This window comes from Lontra canadensis, unplaced genomic scaffold (assembly GCF_010015895.1).
Source record: "Lontra canadensis isolate GAN:19392208 unplaced genomic scaffold, GSC_riverotter_1.0 scaffold219, whole genome shotgun sequence".
Lineage (NCBI taxonomy): Eukaryota > Metazoa > Chordata > Mammalia > Carnivora > Mustelidae > Lontra > Lontra canadensis.
The window spans coordinates 131,193-149,797 of NW_022631213.1; the positions used below are offsets into that span (position 1 = coordinate 131,193).

The 18,605-nt window shown below is 55.5% G+C and overlaps 1 protein-coding gene across 17 annotated transcripts in view; it reads left to right on the forward strand.

Annotated features, from left to right (window-relative positions):
* The window catches only part of SYNGAP1 (synaptic Ras GTPase activating protein 1), a 31,717-nt gene that overhangs the window by 286 nt on the left and 12,826 nt on the right, over positions 1-18,605 (forward strand). For 11 of the 17 annotated variants that reach the window (XR_004381589.1, XM_032849157.1, XM_032849158.1 and 8 more), the window contains exons 2-10: positions 3,226-3,347; positions 5,464-5,569; positions 11,743-11,834; positions 12,249-12,370; positions 14,173-14,326; positions 14,535-14,633; positions 16,114-16,740; positions 16,890-17,034; positions 17,264-17,408. Coding sequence is in view for 16 of the 17 variants with exons in the window: in XM_032849157.1 (XP_032705048.1) it covers positions 3,226-3,347; positions 5,464-5,569; positions 11,743-11,834; positions 12,249-12,370; positions 14,173-14,326; positions 14,535-14,633; positions 16,114-16,740; positions 16,890-17,034; positions 17,264-17,408 (1,612 nt within the window). In the remaining variant the exon portion in view is untranslated. Of the gene's footprint in view, positions 1-3,225; positions 3,348-4,831; positions 4,882-5,247; positions 5,358-5,463; positions 5,570-7,778; positions 7,816-7,904; positions 7,977-10,182; positions 11,626-11,742; positions 11,835-12,248; positions 12,371-14,172; positions 14,327-14,534; positions 14,634-16,113; positions 16,741-16,889; positions 17,035-17,263; positions 17,409-18,605 lie in introns of those variants that run through there. The other 6 variants (XM_032849164.1, XM_032849173.1, XM_032849175.1 and 3 more) reach the window with 6 other exon arrangements.

Here is an 18,605-nt window from a genome sequence, read left to right on the forward strand (position 1 = left end):
GGGGGGGGGGGGAGCAGAGCCGGGGCCAGGGAGGGGAGCAGCTGAAATGGAGGGAGAGAGAGGAGGACCGGGAAGGCAGGGATGGGAGCAATGGGGAAGGAGGGATTGGAGGCCAGAGGATAGGGGTAGATAAGGGCCGGAGGGGCCAGGAAACAGGTTTAGAAGGGGGCGGAGGGCAAAATGATGAAGGGGAAAGAGATTGCCAGAAGGGGTGGGATGATAGAGGGAAAGGTTTGGGGGAAGAGCTGCAGAAATAATTTGGAGGTGGGAGTTGAGAGATGAGGAAAATATTAAGGAAATAGATGGACAGTCTTAGGAAAGGGTCTGGGGGGGGAATGAAAACATAGGGGTGAAAGGAGAAGCAAAGAAGATGGGGGTAGAATACGGTGAAGGGGCCCAGAGAATGGTAGGGGGTTGAAAAAGAGAGGAGGATGGAGGGAGAGAAGAAGGGGCCAGATGGAGAGAGAGGGAGGCAGTGGGGGGTGGGGGGGATGGAGGGTCCAGATGGAGGGAAGAGAGGAGAGAGGGAATGGGCTGGGGGAGGAGAGACCAGGGCAGGGGGAGGGCCAAAATTATTTGTGTGTTTATTGAGGGGGGAGGGGGCAACAGAAGTAAGATTGAGTGATGGAAGTAGAGGGCAGGTTAGGACCCTGCCCCAGACTCTGACCTTCCCTTAAGGCCTTTGACCAGTGAAATGTAACCCCTGGGGTCCTATCTACCCCCTTCACTTCACCACTTTTTACCCCCTCCCCCACCTCCAATCCCTATTACCATTCCCCCTCCCTCCTCTGGTGTCCATCACCTATATCTTTCCCCCCATATGGTGTCCGTTCCTTATATGAGTCCCCCTTCTGTCCTTCTCTTGTATCAGTCCTTTCTCTGGTCCATTCTCTCTCCCTCTCTTCTGTCTGGTAGCTCCCATATATCTCTACCACCTCTTCACCTGTCCTTCATGACCCCCTTGTCTTAGTACCCCTGTTAGGTATACCTCATTTCTTCTGCCCCGTGTCCACTTGGGCTCTTCTGGTATATTTCCTTGTCCCTAGGGATTTACTCTCCTTTCTCCCTTCTTTTCTCTTGATCCGTCCCTATGATTTGTCCCCCAGCCCATCCTCTATCCCTGCCCCATTCCCTGCCTTGTCGCTGCAAGTCTGTGCCTACCCACTTTCCCCTAATACCTCAGCTCTTTACCACCCAGTCCTCTTTTCTCATCTCCTCTACTTCCTGGGGTGTTGGAGATTTGGGTGCAAAGATGGCAGGTTTTGATGGTTGGAACAGGACCTAGAAGACCTCCTCATCTGAGCCCTGTGGGACTTCTTATCCTAGTAAATTTTTCCCTTTTCTCAGCTGTGTTAGTCTGTCTCTTGCATCTGCCTCCCGGAATCATCCTTACTTAAGTCTAGACAGTGTGTGTGTATGGGGGGGGGGGTGTTTCCAGAGTTGCTTCTAAGCTGAGTTCCCTGGGGCCTTCCCTGCTCCCAGGAAGAAGGTGTCCCCTGACCTCTAACCTGCCACCCTGTGGCTGCAGCCTGAACCAGCCCCTCCCAGAACGATCGTATGGATCCACGGCTTTCTCCTCTGGGAGTCCTCAGAGCCTGAGTGCAGCGGGCGCGTTGCCTGCAGCGTGTGCAGCCTCAGAGCCTAGGGACTGGTGATCTCTGTATCTAGAGGGTTTCAGATAGACTCTTTGAGATGGCTTTGAGATAGTGAAAGTCTCAAAGTATTGGGATTTCTAAATAAATGTATTCTAGGGGTTCATCTCTGACTCTGATCTGCAGGTTGGGTAAATTTGAAGAACACGTTCATAGACAGAAAGGGGCTAGATTTTTAAAAAACTTTTCTCCTCAGGTAATCAGTTCGAATGGAGCTTAATGACCAGTTCTTTTCCTTCATGATACCCATGATGAATTTTCTTGTAAAGGTGACAGAATTTGATTTTTCTTCCTCTAAATTCTTTCTCAGGGCCGTACCTTAAACCTATTTTCTCTCACTTCAAGGTCACCAATTAGATTTCTTTCTTACTTCCATAGTGCCTCTTCCCTGTGTCCCTTTGATGGTGTGTGGCATTGGGATTTAAAGGAGAGACAGTGTGCAGAGATAAGGGTGAGGGAAGAACAGCTAAGTTGGGTAAGATGCCCCTGGGGGCATCTCCTAGTATGGGCAATGCTTGGTCTACTCTTTGTCCCCACCCCCAGCTTGAAATTTTGGAGGCCCCCTCCCTGTCCCAGGCCTGGATCTTCCATTCTTCCTTCCCCATTTCTTCCTCAAGCTCCTCACTGTACCTTGGAGAGTTTCCTCACCGGTGGAGTTGGCTTCCATCCTGTCCTTGGAGACTAGGGGAAGTAAGGGCTCGTTATGGAATCTTTGATCTCTGGGCATGGAGTGGGAAAAGAGATCAATTCAATCTCTGTTCATTCAAACAAAGGCATGTTTCCTGCCTCCTCACTCTCTAGCCCCTCCCAAAACCAGATGTTGGCAAGACCTATCCTCTCCCTACCACCAGAAGAACCAGAATTTTCCCAGAGTTGAGCAGGGCTGGGCTAGAGGAGGAGGGAGCTGAGAATAGAGGAGAGGCGGGAGGAGAGGCCCTCTCCTGTCCCGGACTTTGTGAACTGGTAAGCTCCCTCACATCTTCTCTTTTCCAGATGTTTAGCTTTCAGAATTTCATGCCCAAATGTTCCTATGCCCCTGGCCCCATTCTTCTTTCCCACAGCTGTGTAGCTTTCTCCTCTCACTCTCTTATAGCTGGGGGAGCCACCTTCCCTCCAAGTCCTTGTCTTCTGTGGTTTTTTGGGTGCCCTCCCTCTTCCCAGGCCCCCTGCCACCACCATTCTGTGTGCTACTCTTCTGCCAGTTCTGCTGCACCCTCCATCTTTTCATTTTTTGGATGTGGAGAGCACCACCACCTTTCTCTGCCTCTGAATGTGTACCCTTTCTGTCATGATATAATCCCCCTCCCTGAACCGCCCCTCTATATTTTTTTCCTGCAGTCTACAGAGCCCCCATGTGATGTGATTTCCCCTCCCCTCTCTCCTCCCAGATATATAGGCTTGTTTTCTGTTCCTTTAAATAAGTTACCATGTGCCTCACCCCCATCTGTGATCTCCAAGGCGGGTGGGGTCTTATTCTCTTACTTTGTGGACTCTCTTCTTGCCATTTTGGGCCTCTGTCTCCTAAGTGCATAGAACCTCCCTTACCATTTCTGTGTGTCTCTGTCCCCCCCAGATGTACGGGGACCCCCTATGCACCGAACCCAATACGTTCATTCCCCATATGATCGTCCTGGTTGGAACCCACGGTTCTGCATCATCTCGGGGAACCAGCTTCTCATGCTGGATGAGGACGAGGTGAGCAGAGTGGGAAGGTTGGGGAGACTTCTGGGTAGCATGGGAGAATGTGGAAAGAAAGATGAGGAGAATCCTCATTAGTGAAGGGGTGAGAGGCACAGAGAAGGCAAAGGAGAGAGAAACATTTGCAAGTGGTCTGAGGAGGGTGGCCATTGAGGTTTGGGTTGGGGTGTGCAAAAGGGTAAACATTCTGTTACCTTCGCTGGGGGATCTTTCTGGGCCCATACAGTGTTGGGGAGGAGATGTGGTTCTGAAGACTTGGGGGTGGCTCCTGTTGTGGTCCTGCCCATATTGTGGGATAGGTTAGGATGGGAAAGGGAAACTGAAGGGCTTGGAGAAGGGGTGGCAGGAAATGGGCATTGCTTTGGAGGGATCACCTCCCAAGTGGTCCTCGGGAACCCTCTCCTGTTCTTCCCCCATGCCAGCAAGACCCATCACTCATCACTCCCAGGCCTGCCCCTATCGTGAGTGGGAACTGAGGGAAACCGGGACCAGGAAAGGGCCAGAAGGTCCTAGGAGAGATGACAGAAGTCAGTGGATCTTGGTGTGGATGGTGATGAAGACTGGGAAGGTGCCCAAGGTCAGGGTTTGGAGAGACCAGGAGAGCTTTCACCAAGGACATCAACCAGGAAAAAAACAAGGAAGGAGATGCCTGGGGAATGAGGGGAACTGAGAGTAGGGGACATTTTCTAAAGCAGTAGGAGTGGGAGAGGGACAGGGACTAGCCAGTGTGTGGGAGGTGGGGACCAAGCAGGGCCATTAGAGCCAAGAGAGTATGGGTTCTAACTGGGCACGGGATCAGCAGTGGAGGACCCATCAGAAGAAACAGTGGGTACAGATATGAAAGGTAGAGGCCCAGAGGTGTGCTTCAGCGAGTGGGGGGGATTTGGTGGACCAGCTTTAGAGAGTGATAGGTAGCCTTGGAGACCAGTGAGGTGGAGAGAGGTGTTTCTGACACTGTTGGGGAGGGTGTGGTGCGGCAGGGCTAGAACTGGTTGGGGTTAACCAGGGTCTGGAGGGACCTGAGGGTCAAAGGAGAGTGTGGAGAAGCTGGCTAGAGCTTCCAGGTCACAGAGTGAAATCCAGGTGTCTAGGGGAGGACATGATGACTTTAAAGGAAAAGGTGGTTTGGGAGTCCAAGTTTTAGGCATTGGCCATTTGAGTGATTTACTAGTGGCCGCTAGTCTTGACTAGGTTGGGGTCTGTAGGATCAGTTAGGGGAACTGGAACCAATAAGAGTGGGGACTGTTGTGAGGATTGAGAGGGTGGGATAACAAAGGAATGATAGAGCTGGACAAAAGTCCAGGGGAGGTGGCCAGCAAGTTGAGGGGCAACTGAGTGGCTAGAGTCTGGAGTGGGAAGGATGTGGGAGGGGATGGACAGGTGAGCAGTGTGTAGGGCCACAGGGGGCTGGAAGTAGGTGGATTGTGGACCTGGAGCTAGGGACTAGCAAGGTGGGGTGGTTCTTGTAGGGGTAGGGAAGATTGGAGCTGGGGAGGAGGCTCAGGAAGAGGGAATGGCTCAAGAGAAGGAGGCAAGTGAAAGAGGTTGAGCAGGGGCCAAGGGAAGGAGATGAAGGGTGGGGGAAGGTGACCAGGCCCTTTGAGCGGGGCGGGGAGGTTGGGTCCCAGTCTGGCCGAAAGCCGGGCCGTGGGAGGGAGACAAGCTGTAGATCCTGATTATAAATGCAGCTTCTGCTACCCCCGTGACAGGCACGGAGGGAGGGAAGGTGGTGAGGGAGGTGGGAGGTTGGGAGGAAAGCGGGGAGAATGGAGGAACTGAAGGTCAAGGGGAAAGGGGATTACCAGAGTAGCAGACTCCTGCGGGGTTGCGGGAAGAGCTGAGTCGGGTTTGGGAGAATTTCCCGGAGGGTGTTTCAAAAGAAATGAAGGGAGGAAAGAGGAGGATGGGACGGGAGGGAAAGGAGGGAGAGAGACTTGGAGAGAGAGGGGAAAGAGAAACCGACTCATCCCGAGACGCTTAAAGAGCGTGCAGGAGCAAGGGCCGAAGGTGGGCAGGCCCAGTGGAGAGGGAGGTTCATCCTTCCGTGGTGGGGGTGGGAAAGAGGAGGGACGGCCTGGGCCGGTGAGGTCTGACACACCCCCGCATCCCCTAGATACACCCCCTTCTGATCCGGGACCGGCGGAGCGAGTCCAGTCGCAACAAACTGCTGAGACGCACGGTCTCCGTGCCGGTGGAGGGGCGTCCCCACGGCGAGCATGGTACGGCGGCCGAGCAGGCTCTCGTGCCCCGGACAGTGACGGGGAGAGGGCTGAAGGTGGACGGGACTGCAGGGGAGGGGGGTGTCGGGGAAATGAGGGAGCTGTCAGGGGGTGGGAGGAGGAGGAGACACGGTCTCTCATCCTGCGAGTGGGAGCCTGGAAGGAGAAGGCGCCCTCCTCTGGGATCTGGAGCGGAACTGGGGCTGTGGGTGAGAGGCCCCAGTGGTCTTTGCTGTGTTTCGCTCCCTTTTTGCTCTCCAGCAGCGAAGTTTGCCTGTTTTCCTGGTGCTTGTAAAAATAGTCTCCTTAGATCTTTAGCTTCCTGTCCGAGCGCTCCTGCCCCTGCCCCTCCCAGCCCTTGGTCTGGGATCGTGGAGAGAACGACCTAGTTCCTGCCCTCCCCTGACAGACCTCTGCCCCACCCCCACGCTCCTGATTCCTCTTCCAGACCTTCTGGCCTGTGGGCCCTCCCTCTTTTCTTGCCCCCTTTTCTCTTCTCTTTAACTGCTTCTATTTTCTGCAGTAATGTCACCCCCTTTCTCTTTTCTCTCCCGATTTCTTTTATTTTCCCCATCCCTCTTGATTCCTCTGTCGCTCCCCTCTGCTCCCGGTGGAACTTCATCAGACCCCCATCATCTCCTTTCTGTCTGTAGAGCTATCTGCTCAGTCTGTCTCTCCAACTCTCTCCCTCTCTCCATCTGTCTCTTCCCCTCCCTCCCTCTTTCTGCCCCCCCTCCACCCCCCTCTTTAGTCATTTAAAAAAAGATTTTTGTCTTCCTGAGAAGTTCGCTTAAAAGGTTTCCATGGGAACAGTGAGGGGAGATGAAGGCAGAGAACAGAGATCTGCAGCCAAGGTGCAGAGAGACGCCCTCAGCCCCCAGAAACCCCTTATCACTGCCCCCTACCACTGCATTTCCCTTCCAGGACTAGGGATCCAGTTCCTCCATCCCCCCAACCCCTGGTGACCCTTTCTTCCACCAGCAGCCCCTTCCCTTAGGGATCCAGGCTCCCAGTTTCTCTTCCTCAAAGAGATCCAGTGTCCTGTCTCCATCCCTTAGCTCCCTATATATAGCCCTCTTCTGCTAGGCGCAGGTCTCACTGCCCTTGGGGGCCAGCTCTGGGACCCTGGGTTGGTAGGTGGGTGGGTAGGGATGTGTGTCGTTGTCATGGAAACCTCTGACCATGGGGTGGGGGGTGTGGAGAGCACATTTCTATGAGGCAAAGCCAGGTGGTGGTGATGGTGTGTACAGAGAATGTGTGTGATGTCTGTCACATCTGTGTGTGTGCATGTGTGTGTGTCACGTTTATGTTTGGGAAAGATTTGTGTGTGTGCACATGTGCATACCTGTGTGTCCAGGCCAGGATGGTCACATGCTCACGGAGCATGTTTATCATATGTCTGGTGGTTGATACCTCTGCCCACATAATCCCCATGTTTCTTCTTATCCTGAGTCCTTGGGGTCTGGGGTCTCTGGTGTGAGTCTCCGGTGTATTTTGGGTGGGGGCATCCGTGTTTGTTTGGAGTTGGGGATGATATGTGGAGGTCGTCGTGTTGAGGGTTCAGTAGGGGTTAGAAGAGGGTCCTGGAGTATATCTAGTTGGGGGGAGGGTCTAGTGAAGAGTTGATGATAGCTGGTGAACGTCTGGGGTTTTCAGGGGGACATGGAATCTGTAAAGGGCATAGAGGATATGCATGGACACAGGGATCTTTAGGGGCTTGGGGGCCTGGGTCCACGAAGGTATGTGCTGAAGCTGTGGACGCTGGAGCCCAGGAGAGGTCGCCGGACCTTTGAGGGGCATTGGAATCCAGGGCTCCTCCTCTGCTGGGTGGAGCCGCCGCCCCTCGCTTCCTCCGCGGTTTTGGTGGGGGTCCTGCTCGGGAGGAGATGGTGGGAGGCCCGGTTGGTTTTGGGGGTCCCCTTGCCCCCCTCCCCCGTCTCTCTCGCGCTGTCTCCGGGCGACGGGGCTCGTGACAGAGGCGGCCACGGCAGCAGCGGTCGCCTAGCAACGGCGGCGGGGCCCGGGCAACGGCGGCAGCGGCGGGAGCGGCGGCGGAGGGAGCCGTTCCCGCGGCCGTCACCGCGCGGCCGGCCGTCCCGGGCCCCGCCGCCGCCCCCAACGCGCCGGGCGGCGCGAGCTGGGCCGCACCGCCCCCTCTCCTGCCGCACCCCGCCCCTCCCCCGCGCAGGGGCGGGGCCCCTCCCCCACCGGGGACACCCCCGACCCCCCCCAGGGGGCGGTGCGAGGTAAGGGCGGGGCCGGGCGGACGAAGAGCGCGCGTGGGGGCGGGGGCGCGCGTGTGCGTGGGCGCGGGGAAGGGGGTGGGGAAGCCGCGGCGGCGGCGGCGGCGGCGGCAGCTGCTCCCTCCGCATGTTCTCGCTGCATCTTCCGAGTGGGGGGAGTTATGGTAACTGGAGGGGGGCAGCGGAGGTGGGGGGTCGGGGACCGGCCTCCGGGGGGCCAGGGTCGCGAGCTCGCGGGGGAGGCCGGTGTGGGGTGGTCTCGGAGCTCCTTGGTGGAGACAGCAGCCGGTGTGTCTGTGTATGTGTTCGTGTCCATGCTCCTGTCCCCCGTGTGTCGATGCCATGTGTACCCGGGGCCCAGTTCCTCATGCACACATGTGCACCCAGCCGTGTGCAAGCCTGTCCTCTCTCATCGTGCCTCTGTCCGGTTCCTGCCTAGAAGGCTGCTGGGCCATCCACTGGCCATACTGGTACATGTCACCTCTGACCCTGAGCTTGCATGTCCCTGGCTGGAGCTCACCTCCAGGCAGTCTCCTGTGTCTAGGGATGTGTGGCAGCGTGAGCAAGATTTTCTCTGCCCTGGTGGCAGGTGTGTGTCTTTGCATGTGTTCCATCATTGGCCTGGGTATCTGTGTCAATCCCAGCACGGGTGTCCAGGGCGTGTCTGGATGTGGGTGGTGTGCAAGTGGGGGAAGGGAGTGCGTAAGTGGGCTTCTTGGAACCCTACTATATGTGAAACACCTTTGGGGTGGGCAGGTGTGAGCCCCTGCTCTGTCTGGGAGTGGGGACAGAAAAGGTGAAAAGGAAAGGAGTGGAGAGAAAGTAGAAAAGTGGGGAGAAAGGAGATGAAGAGGAATGAGGGAGGTTTCGCTAGGAGAAAAGGGATAGCTGGAGAATGGGAATGTGGGAGATGTTTGAGCCAGACGGAGGAAAAAAGAGGATAAGAGAGCTTAAGATGGGGAACTGGATGGGGATGGAGGGAGAAAGGGTCTGGAAGCTGGTGAGGAGGAGTGGGGAGAGCAGAGAGGCCTGTGAGTAAAGCTGTTGGAGAGAAGTAAGGGGCAAGATGAGAGAGGCCACTGGTTCATGTAGGCTATAGGATCAGGCTTAGTTGGATGAGGGATGGCCCCTCAGGCATGGAGCCTGGCTCATGGTGGGGCCTGTCACCGCAGGGACTGTCAGTAGAGCTTCCTGTCCCCAGCACAGAGTTTTGCCCCCCATTTCTCTGCTCTGTCCAACTCTGTTCCTCATCCTGCTCTGGCAGCCTCCCTCCTTGGCTCCCCTCTAGAGCTGCCAGCTGGGTATAACAGGAAAAAAGGCTGAAGGGAAGGTTAGGGATTTGGCGAATTGGAGGGCAGGGGGAGATTCTGTGGGTGATGGCAAGATTAGAGAGGTTGAAGAGGCGGGAGTCCAAGCCCTTGCTGTGTGTGTGTGTGAGAGTGCGATTGTGTGTGTACACAGGGTGTGTACATGTGTGGGTGTGTGCACAATGCCTGTGTTACGGGTATGTGTAGGTGGCTGTTTTGTGTGTGCATGTGTGTATACATCGTGTAGAGATGGGACATGGAGACCCAGGATTGCAGGGTGCACTGACCAGGTTTGCTCTGTGTGTGTACATGCGTATGTGCCATGTTTTCTGTACATGTCACTGTATGCAGCATTCATAACAGAATGTCCTGTGTTTCTGTCACTTTCTTTTTTTCTACATGTTTTCCTTTTTTGTGGCAGCGAAAGTCTTTGTAAGCATTTGTGTTTGTGGCCTCCACGTACCTGTGACTTACGTGTGAGTTCATGGGTCTTAGTTCCTGGTAACGTGTAAGGTTATATTACTTCCAAGAGCCAAGGAAGCCAGTTCACAAATTTGTTCTCTTTCTGTTAATTCTGTAGCTCCAAAGTAAAATTTTAGTTGATTTAAAGTTAGTCTTTGTGCCTTTATTAGAGGAGCTTGCATATGAAAGTAGCGGCTGAGTTTGGTTTCTTTGGAATGGGAGTGAAGGCAGCCATACCGAAGAAATGGAGAGACTAAGAAAAAGATATCCTGACCCCTTAGATGCATTGTTGAATGTGTCCTAGACGGGTAATTGATGCATTTGCTCCTCATTTTCTCCTCCTTGGAGAGCAATCATGGATGCTTGCATCGGAGTCAGTCAGGGGCTGGGGGAGAAGAAGGGGTTGTCCTGAGATGAAGTGGATGTGGTTATACTTCTCATGTGAATGAATGATGTTTGTGCTTTCGGGGTACCAGGATACCTTGCTGTGATTGGGTCTACAGTATACTCAGGCATGTATCTTAGAGGTTAAACCAACTTCCTGTGTGTGTGTGTGTGTGTGTGTGTGTCAGGGTTAACTGTCCATTTCTGTAATGTGCTGCCCACATGATTGCCCAAGGGACTGGGGCCACATGTCCACACCAGCAGCTCTCATATGGGTGTCTGGGTCAAAATGTGTACTCTCCTGTTGCAGTGTTCACATATGTCTAAGCATGTATCCCGTGGGGTATGTGGGCCTCAAGGTCTCAGAATGTGGATCTGTGGCACGCCCGTGCTCACAGTTGTCTGTATGTCTCATAAGCACCTAGATCCCTATTTTTTGTACTGTGGTTATATACACGTACCCCCACAGTTCAGTGTATGTTTCTGTGCTCTACACACTGTTCCTAAGGGTCTGGCAAGGGTTCCTGTGTCATGGAGCCCACATTTCTGTAGACAGACCTTCTAACACCTGGGTTTTAGAAGCAAAGGGAAGCTGGAGACTGATTCTAGGGCAAGTTGCTGGCGATTTGCAATTCTGGAAGCAGACAGTGAAAATGTAGCTGTGGTCCTCCCTTGTTCCGGAACTTATAGAGTTAACAGGCAGCTCTTCCGGTCCCCCCCTCCCAGTCTGTAGCTTCTTGTTGCCGTGGAGATGGTAGCCCCGCCCCTGATGCAGCACCTGCCCCCCCATTGGCTGCAGTGGTGACTGTGGGGCTGAGGGGGGAGCCCAGGCCTGGGCAGCCATTCTGGAGCTGGAGCCGGAGCTTGGCATCCCCCCACTTTCATTCTCCTCTAGCCCCTTTGCCCCTCTCAATTCCCTGGCAGCAGAGCCTCAGCTTCCCTCCTCGAGCTGCCACCCCTCTAGACTCTTGGCAGTCCGGCCTTCATCCGCATTCTCCTCCCCTCCTCCTCCTCTCCCTACCCTCACTTGGGAGTCCCCTGAACCTCCACTGCTCATCCTCCCCGCTCCCTGCCCACTCCCCCACTCTTCTGCATTCTTCTCTTTCCTCTACCCCCTCCTTCCCTTCTGAGTCCCAGCCACTGCAGTGCACGTGGAAGCGGCCCCTTCTCCCCTCCCCCACCATCTGCCCCTTCCTTGGATTTTCTGTCCCCAGGCTTTTTCCCCTGCCACTCCTCACAGGTCTCTTCTAAGACTTCCCCCTCCAGACCAGGGAGGGGGTCATGGGAGGCAGCCCTGGCTCTTCAGACGGACAGGGGTTCCAGGAGAGGGGAGCAGATGAAAGATGTGCCCAGCTGAGGGGAGAGGAAAGCCTGCCTATGGGCAATGACCTTTAACCCAACTTCCCCCCCCCAGCTAGCCCCTTCCTGGGGGGGTGGGCACCAAGGACCTAGCTTCCGTGGATCTTTGGTGTCCTTCTACCACTGGGGTTTTACTGACCCTCTCAGCCATGCCCTTCTGCTGACTGCCAGTCCCAGTCATGGGCCTAAGGCCTCCCACCCCATCCCCCTCGGGGGGCTCCGGCTCGGGTTCTTTACCCCCTCCTTCCCGCCGCCAGCCTCTCAGCCGCCGCTGCTCTTCCTGCTGCTTTCCGGGGGGTAGGTGAGGCTGGAGCTGAGGGGCAGAGGGAGGTGGGCGAATGGGCTGGGGTCAGAAGTGGACACCTGGGCTAACAACGACCCCTCCCAACCTCCCTTCTGGCTCTTTTTCCCTCTCCAGAATACCACTTGGGTCGCTCGAGGAGGAAGAGCGTCCCAGGGGGGAAGCAGTACAGCATGGAGGCCGCCCCCGCTGCGCCCTTCCGGCCCTCGGTGAGTGAAGGCGCCTGCCAGATGTGGCTCAGCTGGGCCCCCTCCCCTCCAGCCCCAGCTGGAGTCCCAGCATTCTGAGAAAGGGGGCAGGAGAGAGAGAGAGCAGGCACTTGCCTCTCCCCACCTCTTTGGTTTCCCCCTCCTTGGCTCTGTCCCCCTGTTTCTCAGACCAGCCCTCCCACCTTCTCCAAGCTGGTGTGTGTGTGTATGTGTGCATGTGTGTGAGCGCTTGCACCCGTTGGGAGCAAAGGAAGACAAATTGGTAGCAGGGTTCCTATCTCCATTTCCTCACCTCTAGAGGCTTCCCTTTTCTCCCACCCCACTTTCATCCAGGGATACTTTCCCGGGTGAGGGGTGAGTAGGTAGAACTGACTGCCCCAACCCACCCATATCCCCATTTACAACCCACCCCAGCAAGGCTTCCTGAGCCGGAGGTTAAAAAGCTCCATCAAACGCACGAAGTCACAACCCAAACTTGACCGGACCAGCAGCTTTCGCCAGATCCTGCCTCGCTTCCGAAGTGCTGACCATGACAGGTACAGGGGATGGGGTGAGTGGGGTGAGTTGGGCGCAAGACAGGGGGTCCTTGGGTGAGACTGGAGGGAAGGGGCTTGTCTGGGTGCAGAGAGTGAAGGCCCTGGATTGGCTGAGGGAGGCTTTGGGCCAGGGGACAGAATGGAGAAGAGGCAGCAGCAAGAGAGGGGCAGGGGATAGGGAGAGGACAAGCAGAGAGGCAGGAAGGGGAATGAAGGTGAGGCCAAGGAGGGACTCTTGTGGCCAACAGAAGGATGGGCTCCAGCCCAGGATTGAAGGAGCCGTATAGGACAGAGAAGGAGTAGTGGAGCCTGGAAAGAACAATGAAGGAATCCAGGGAAGGGGGCAGTGGGTTGGTAGGAGAGGGAGCAATGGGACCTAGGGAGAAGGGTGTGAGGGCATGGCAGCTGCTTGGAGTGGGGCTGGGGTTAGCAGATACCAATGGACGAGGGAAGGGGAGCATGAGGGAAGGGGAGGCTGGCACAGCTACACAGGTGGACAAAACAGGGAGGGGGAGCTTTAGGGTTAATCATGGATTGAAGTGCGAGGAAGAAGCCCTCAGAGAATTTCTGACGGTACTGTCTCTGAGGCTGGGGTTGCAGGAGATCTGATATTTGCTTCTGTTGTCTGCTTCTTGGGGTCCCTCTTTGGGTTTCCCCTCACCCAATCACTCCCTGGGGAGAACCCTGTCCTTCCTTTTCCCCCATGTCTGGCCGCCCCCAGGATTGGGCAGGTAGGGAGGTTGGGATAGGTGAGTCACACCGTCCCCTGCCCCCCTCCCATGTCACCAGAGCTGGATTTGGGCCTGGGGGGGGTGAGGGCATGGTATTCCTGGCCGCGGGGGCGGGGGGGGCCGGGGGAGCGTCGCGCTGACGGCAAAGGAGCCCAAGATGACGGGGCTGCTATAAATAGCTTCATGGAGGCTCCCACACCCGAGCTCCCCCTCCCGCTTTCCTCCTGCTCTCCACTCTTCCTCCCCTAGCCATCTCCCAGCCGCTCACTATCTTATCCCTCTGTATTGTGTGGCCCGGCATCCATTCCCTCAGCCCCCTTTACCTTATGCTGTCTGGTGCAGTCCCTGCTTGTCCCCCCATCTCTGTTCCCACGCCCCTCTTTCCGGCTGCTCCTCCCCATTCTCCCATCCTCTCTCCTTCTGCACGTGGCTTTGCCTCCACCTGCTCCCTCCTGCCCTACCTCCCCCTCTTTCCCAGGCCCCATTTTCCAGCTTTTCCTTCGCACTTCTCTGCCCACAGCTTTCTCCTATTTCTTGTGATTTACCCCCCTCTTTTTCCTGATTCTGCTAAAACTTGTCCTCTTCTTGCATTCATTCATTCTTCGAATCATTAAATGTTTCTTAGGTACTAGCTGTGTGCCAGGCCCAAACAAACATCTTCTTTGTACTTCTGGTTCTTTACTTCCACTTTTTCCCCCTTATATTGAGGCTCTGGTTTCAGCTTGAAGTCCCACCTGGAAGTGCCCCAGGCCCACCTGTTCTCTCTCTCTCTCTCTTTTTTTTCCCCTACCATGGTCTATTTCTGGGTTGAGATATTTCCAGGTGTCCCCAGTCCTCACAACCCCTTAGGTGTGAATTGGGGGGGGTAGGGGATTCTTAAAGGGTCCTGGCTTCTCTTACTTTGCTCATGTCCTTCCCCAAGGATAGGCCAGCTTTCTTTTTGTCCCTGTCCTTATGGGAAGGGGGTTCAGGAGGCTCTTTCACCTAGGATAGGTCTCTATCCTAGAGCTGGCCCCTGGGTGTGTCAGAAGAGTGAGGCCCTGATCCTGTGGTCTGACCCTTCCCTGCCAGGGCCCGGCTGATGCAGAGCTTCAAGGAGTCACACTCGCATGAGTCCTTGCTGAGCCCTAGCAGTGCAGCCGAGGCCTTGGAGCTCAACCTGGATGAAGATTCCATTATCAAGCCAGTGCATAGCTCCATCCTGGGCCAGGAGTTCTGTTTTGAGGTACTGAGTCTAGGGGGCTGGAGAGGGCGAGGGTGAGGGCACAGAGGCCTGGAGAAAGTGGCACAGGTGGGGATGGTAAGGAAACAGAAACTTCTGGGGCTGGGAGAGAGGGGGATAGGTAAGGGAGGAAGACATGGTGATGGGGTCTTGGGTGCTTAGGAGTCACCTCCCCTCTGGAGCCCCATCTCAACCCCCCACCCCTCTTTAGGTAACAACGTCTTCAGGAACAAAATGTTTTGCGTGTCGTTCCGCGGCCGAAAGGGACAAATGGATCGAGAATCTACAACGGGCAGTGAAACCCAACAAGGTATTGGGAGTAAAGGAGACACAGACAGCATGGGCAAGGCAAAGGTCAAACCACAGGGGAAGCAGGGGGCCTAGAGGGCAAGGTGAGCTAAAGGGAAGTGGGGCTTGGGGAAGAGGGGACCTGGATGAGCAGGAGGTGACCCCACATTTCTCTGAGTCCCCATTTCTTTTGCCATTCTTTCTGCCTCAGGGTCTATTACCGTAGAAGTCATAGACTTATAGTGTTGATCCATCTTTCCTGGAGGCAAGCAGTGCCCACCAGTACCCTGACAGCTGGACACCTAGACCCTGCTTGCCATGTCTCTGGGAGACTCAGAGAGTTGTCAGTTAGCCAAGCCTCTAGACCTTAGTTTCCTCTCCATAAAGCTGGTGGGAATGGGGTTTATATGACAATTAGATGATCTCTAAAGTCCTTTTGGCTCAGAGATTCTACAAGTCTGGGTTCTTCCCAAAGCTTCTATCTCCCAGGAGAAATGCTCCCAGTTCCATCAGCTCTTCTCGGATCCCAGGCTCCAGTGAGCTCACAGTCCTGGCAGCCCTCTTCTGGGGAAATCCCTTGTTTTTCATTGTCCATAACTACACCCAAGAGGCTGGGTGCCGTCTGACCCATGCGGAGTCGGAACACCGAGTTCTGTTTGCGCGGCAGCCTCCCCTGAGCTTGACCAAGACCTTGTGGTCCTATGCATCCCCGGGCCCTTTCGCACTGACTCCGCACATAGCCTTGCCCATCCCGTATTTATGTAACTCACTTTTTTGTTTGTTTTTGTAGTCAATCTCTGATTGTTTTGGGGGGACTCCCCAGTTCACCCCTTCAAATTCCACCTTACTATTTTTGGTCTATTCTTTGAGCTTTTGAAACTTTTCCCAAGGCTGATTCTGTTGTCTGATGTAGGAGCCCCTTGCTGTACTAGTTGTCCAGGGCTGCAGTAACAAATTACTGCAAATTAGGTCACTTAAAATGAAAGAACTTTATTCTTTCAAAGTTTAGAAGACCAAAAGTCCAAAAAGAAGATTCTGGCAAAACCCTGGTCCCTCTGAAGCTCTAGGAAGAACCCTTCCCTGCCTCTTTTTGTTTTTCTCATTTTTCCTTCCTAGCATCTTGATAGCTCTTTGACTTGTAGCTGCATCTGTCCAATTTCTGCCTCTGTGTGCCTTCAGTTTAGGTCTCTAAATCCCCCCCCCCCCCCCGCATACAGAAATGAGCCATTGGATTTAGGGCCCACACTAATCCAGAGTGGATACGACTTGATATGAGTAGATCAGCAAGGACCCTTTCCTCAGTGAAGGCCACATTCATAGGTTCCAAGTGGACACGAATTTTGAGGGGGGTACACTGTTCAGCCCAGTACACACATCTTCTCAGCCTTCTGACTGCCGTCTTAGAGATCCTGTCGCATTGTCTCACTGCCTCTCCCCTTTTGATGTCTCTGTCTCTCTCTCTCCCTTCCCTGTTATCCGCCGGGCCCACCCTACTCCCCCAGGACAACAGCCGCCGGGTGGACAATGTGTTGAAGCTGTGGATCATAGAGGCTCGGGAGCTGCCCCCCAAAAAGCGGTACTACTGCGAGCTGTGCCTGGACGACATGCTGTATGCGCGCACCACCTCCAAGCCCCGCTCGGCCTCAGGGGACACCGTCTTCTGGGGCGAGCACTTCGAGTTCAACAACCTGCCGGCTGTCCGCGCCCTGCGGCTCCATCTGTACCGTGACTCAGACAAAAAGCGCAAGAAGGACAAAGCGGGCTATGTCGGCCTGGTGACTGTGCCCGTGGCCACCCTTGCTGGGCGCCACTTCACAGAGCAGTGGTACCCCGTCACCCTGCCGACAGGCAGCGGGGGCTCTGGGGGCATGGGGGGCTCAGGAGGGGGTGGGGGCTCGGGGAGTGGCTCCGGGGGCAAGGGCAAAGGAGGCTGCCCGGCTGTGCGGCTGAAGGCGCGCTACCAGACCATGAGTATCCTGCCCATGGAGCTGTATAAGGAGTTTGCAGAGTACGTCACCAACCATTACCGGATGCTGTGTGCGGTGCTGGAGCCCGCCCTGAATGTCAAGGGCAAGGAGGAGGTGGCCAGTGCACTGGTTCACATTCTGCAGAGTACGGGCAAGGCCAAGGTGAGCACTGTGACCTCAGGAACAGGTGACCCAGCAGTGGGCACTTGCTGGGGGGCGGGGGTGGGGTGGATAGTAAGGATAGGGCACTTTGTCTTCGGAATGAGCTTGGGTTGGACAGAGGCCGACCCTTGGATTTTCCCGGGCCTCAGGACTTCCTTTCAGACATGGCCATGTCTGAGGTGGACCGGTTCATGGAACGGGAGCACCTCATATTCCGCGAGAACACGCTCGCCACTAAAGCCATAGAAGAGTACATGAGACTGATTGGTCAGAAATACCTCAAGGATGCCATTGGTATGGCCCACCCTCTGGTTTCCCTCCTCCCAAACTTACCAGATGTCCATCCCAACCCTACACCTGGCTACTCCAGACCCGAGGTCACCCTTCCTCAGCTTGATGCTTCCCAGCCTCGAGTACCTGGCCTCTGGCCTCCAGCCGTGGGATTCCGCGATTCCCCAACCCAGGCAGCCCCCATCCCTGCCCTTGGCAAATGTGACCACCCTGTGTTGTGCCCCCACCCCAGGGGAGTTCATCCGTGCTCTGTATGAGTCCGAGGAGAACTGCGAGGTGGACCCCATCAAATGCACGGCGTCTAGCCTGGCCGAGCACCAGGCCAACCTGCGGATGTGCTGTGAGTTGGCCCTGTGCAAGGTGGTCAACTCCCACTGGTGAGACTGGGAACGCTGGGTGGGGGCTGGGGCCGGGGTCGTTTGTTCATCTGTTCATCCATCTGTCCATCCGCAAAGAGGACTGAGTACTGGGTATGGGCAGAGCAGTGTGCTGGGGGCTGTGAGGCAGACAGACAGGATTGAGGCTTGGCCCTGCCCTGAGAGGGCATCACCCGGAATGAGTAGGGACAGAGTAGATGCACAGAAGGCCACAGAACGGTTGTAGTAGGTGTGAAGTGTCAAGTGAGGCTTCCCCCAGGAAACGTAAGATCAGAGAAGGCAGAGCTTTGATGGGGACAAGCAGGGAAGGCTTCATGGAGGAGGTATCCCTGGGGCTGGGCTTTGAAGACTGGGTTGGGTTCTGATACATGGATATGGTGGGCAAAGGAGACATTGCAGGAGAAGGCTGTGGGACGGGCACATGAGTGAAGGTGAGCGGCCCGGGAGCTTTCGGGGGCCAGTAGTTAGCTCAGGTTTTGTGGAGCCCGCGGCTCCTAGTGGAGAGTGGAAGGAGGAGAGAGGTCCGGACAGGGGGGTTGGAGTTAGAATCTGGAAGTCCTCAGCTGTCAGGCTAAGGAGACTGAGTTCACCGGTGGGTCATGGGATGCCATTAGTGGTGCTGGTGCCAAGAAGTATCACAATCAAGAAGATTAATCCTTAAGTGGTGTAGAGTGCAGGGCATGACGAGTAGGGAGAGCATGGTGCAGGCTAGCTGGAGGTGATTGTTTTTGGGTGAGATATGGATCAGGATGGTGGCAGGGAGGGGAGAAAAGGGCCTGCTGTGAAGGCCCCTCTGAGGAAGGGATCAGCTGGAGTTGTCAACTGACTGGGAAGAAGGGAACTTGTCTTTGGGGAGTCATGGATGACTCCAGAGGCCATGAGGCTGGTGTTTGAGACCTGCGGCCTCATTGACAGAACCCAGGGAAGTCAGGAGGAGGAGCTCAGAGGTGTGGGGGCGATGGTGAGCTCTGTTTTACACTACACGAGTCAGAGTTTAAGGTGTCAATGGGATGCTGAAGTGGAACGGGGAGGTGGGGGAGTGAGCGCTGAGCCATCACAGGGAGTGGGGATCACGCAGGGGCACCTCCATCCCCATTTCCCTGGAATCCAGAAGAGTTGGGGGGTCCGAGCTCCCTGTACCTCAAGTGACCCTCCATCTCTCTCCCATCTCTGTCTCTCCCTGGTGTCTGTTTTTCT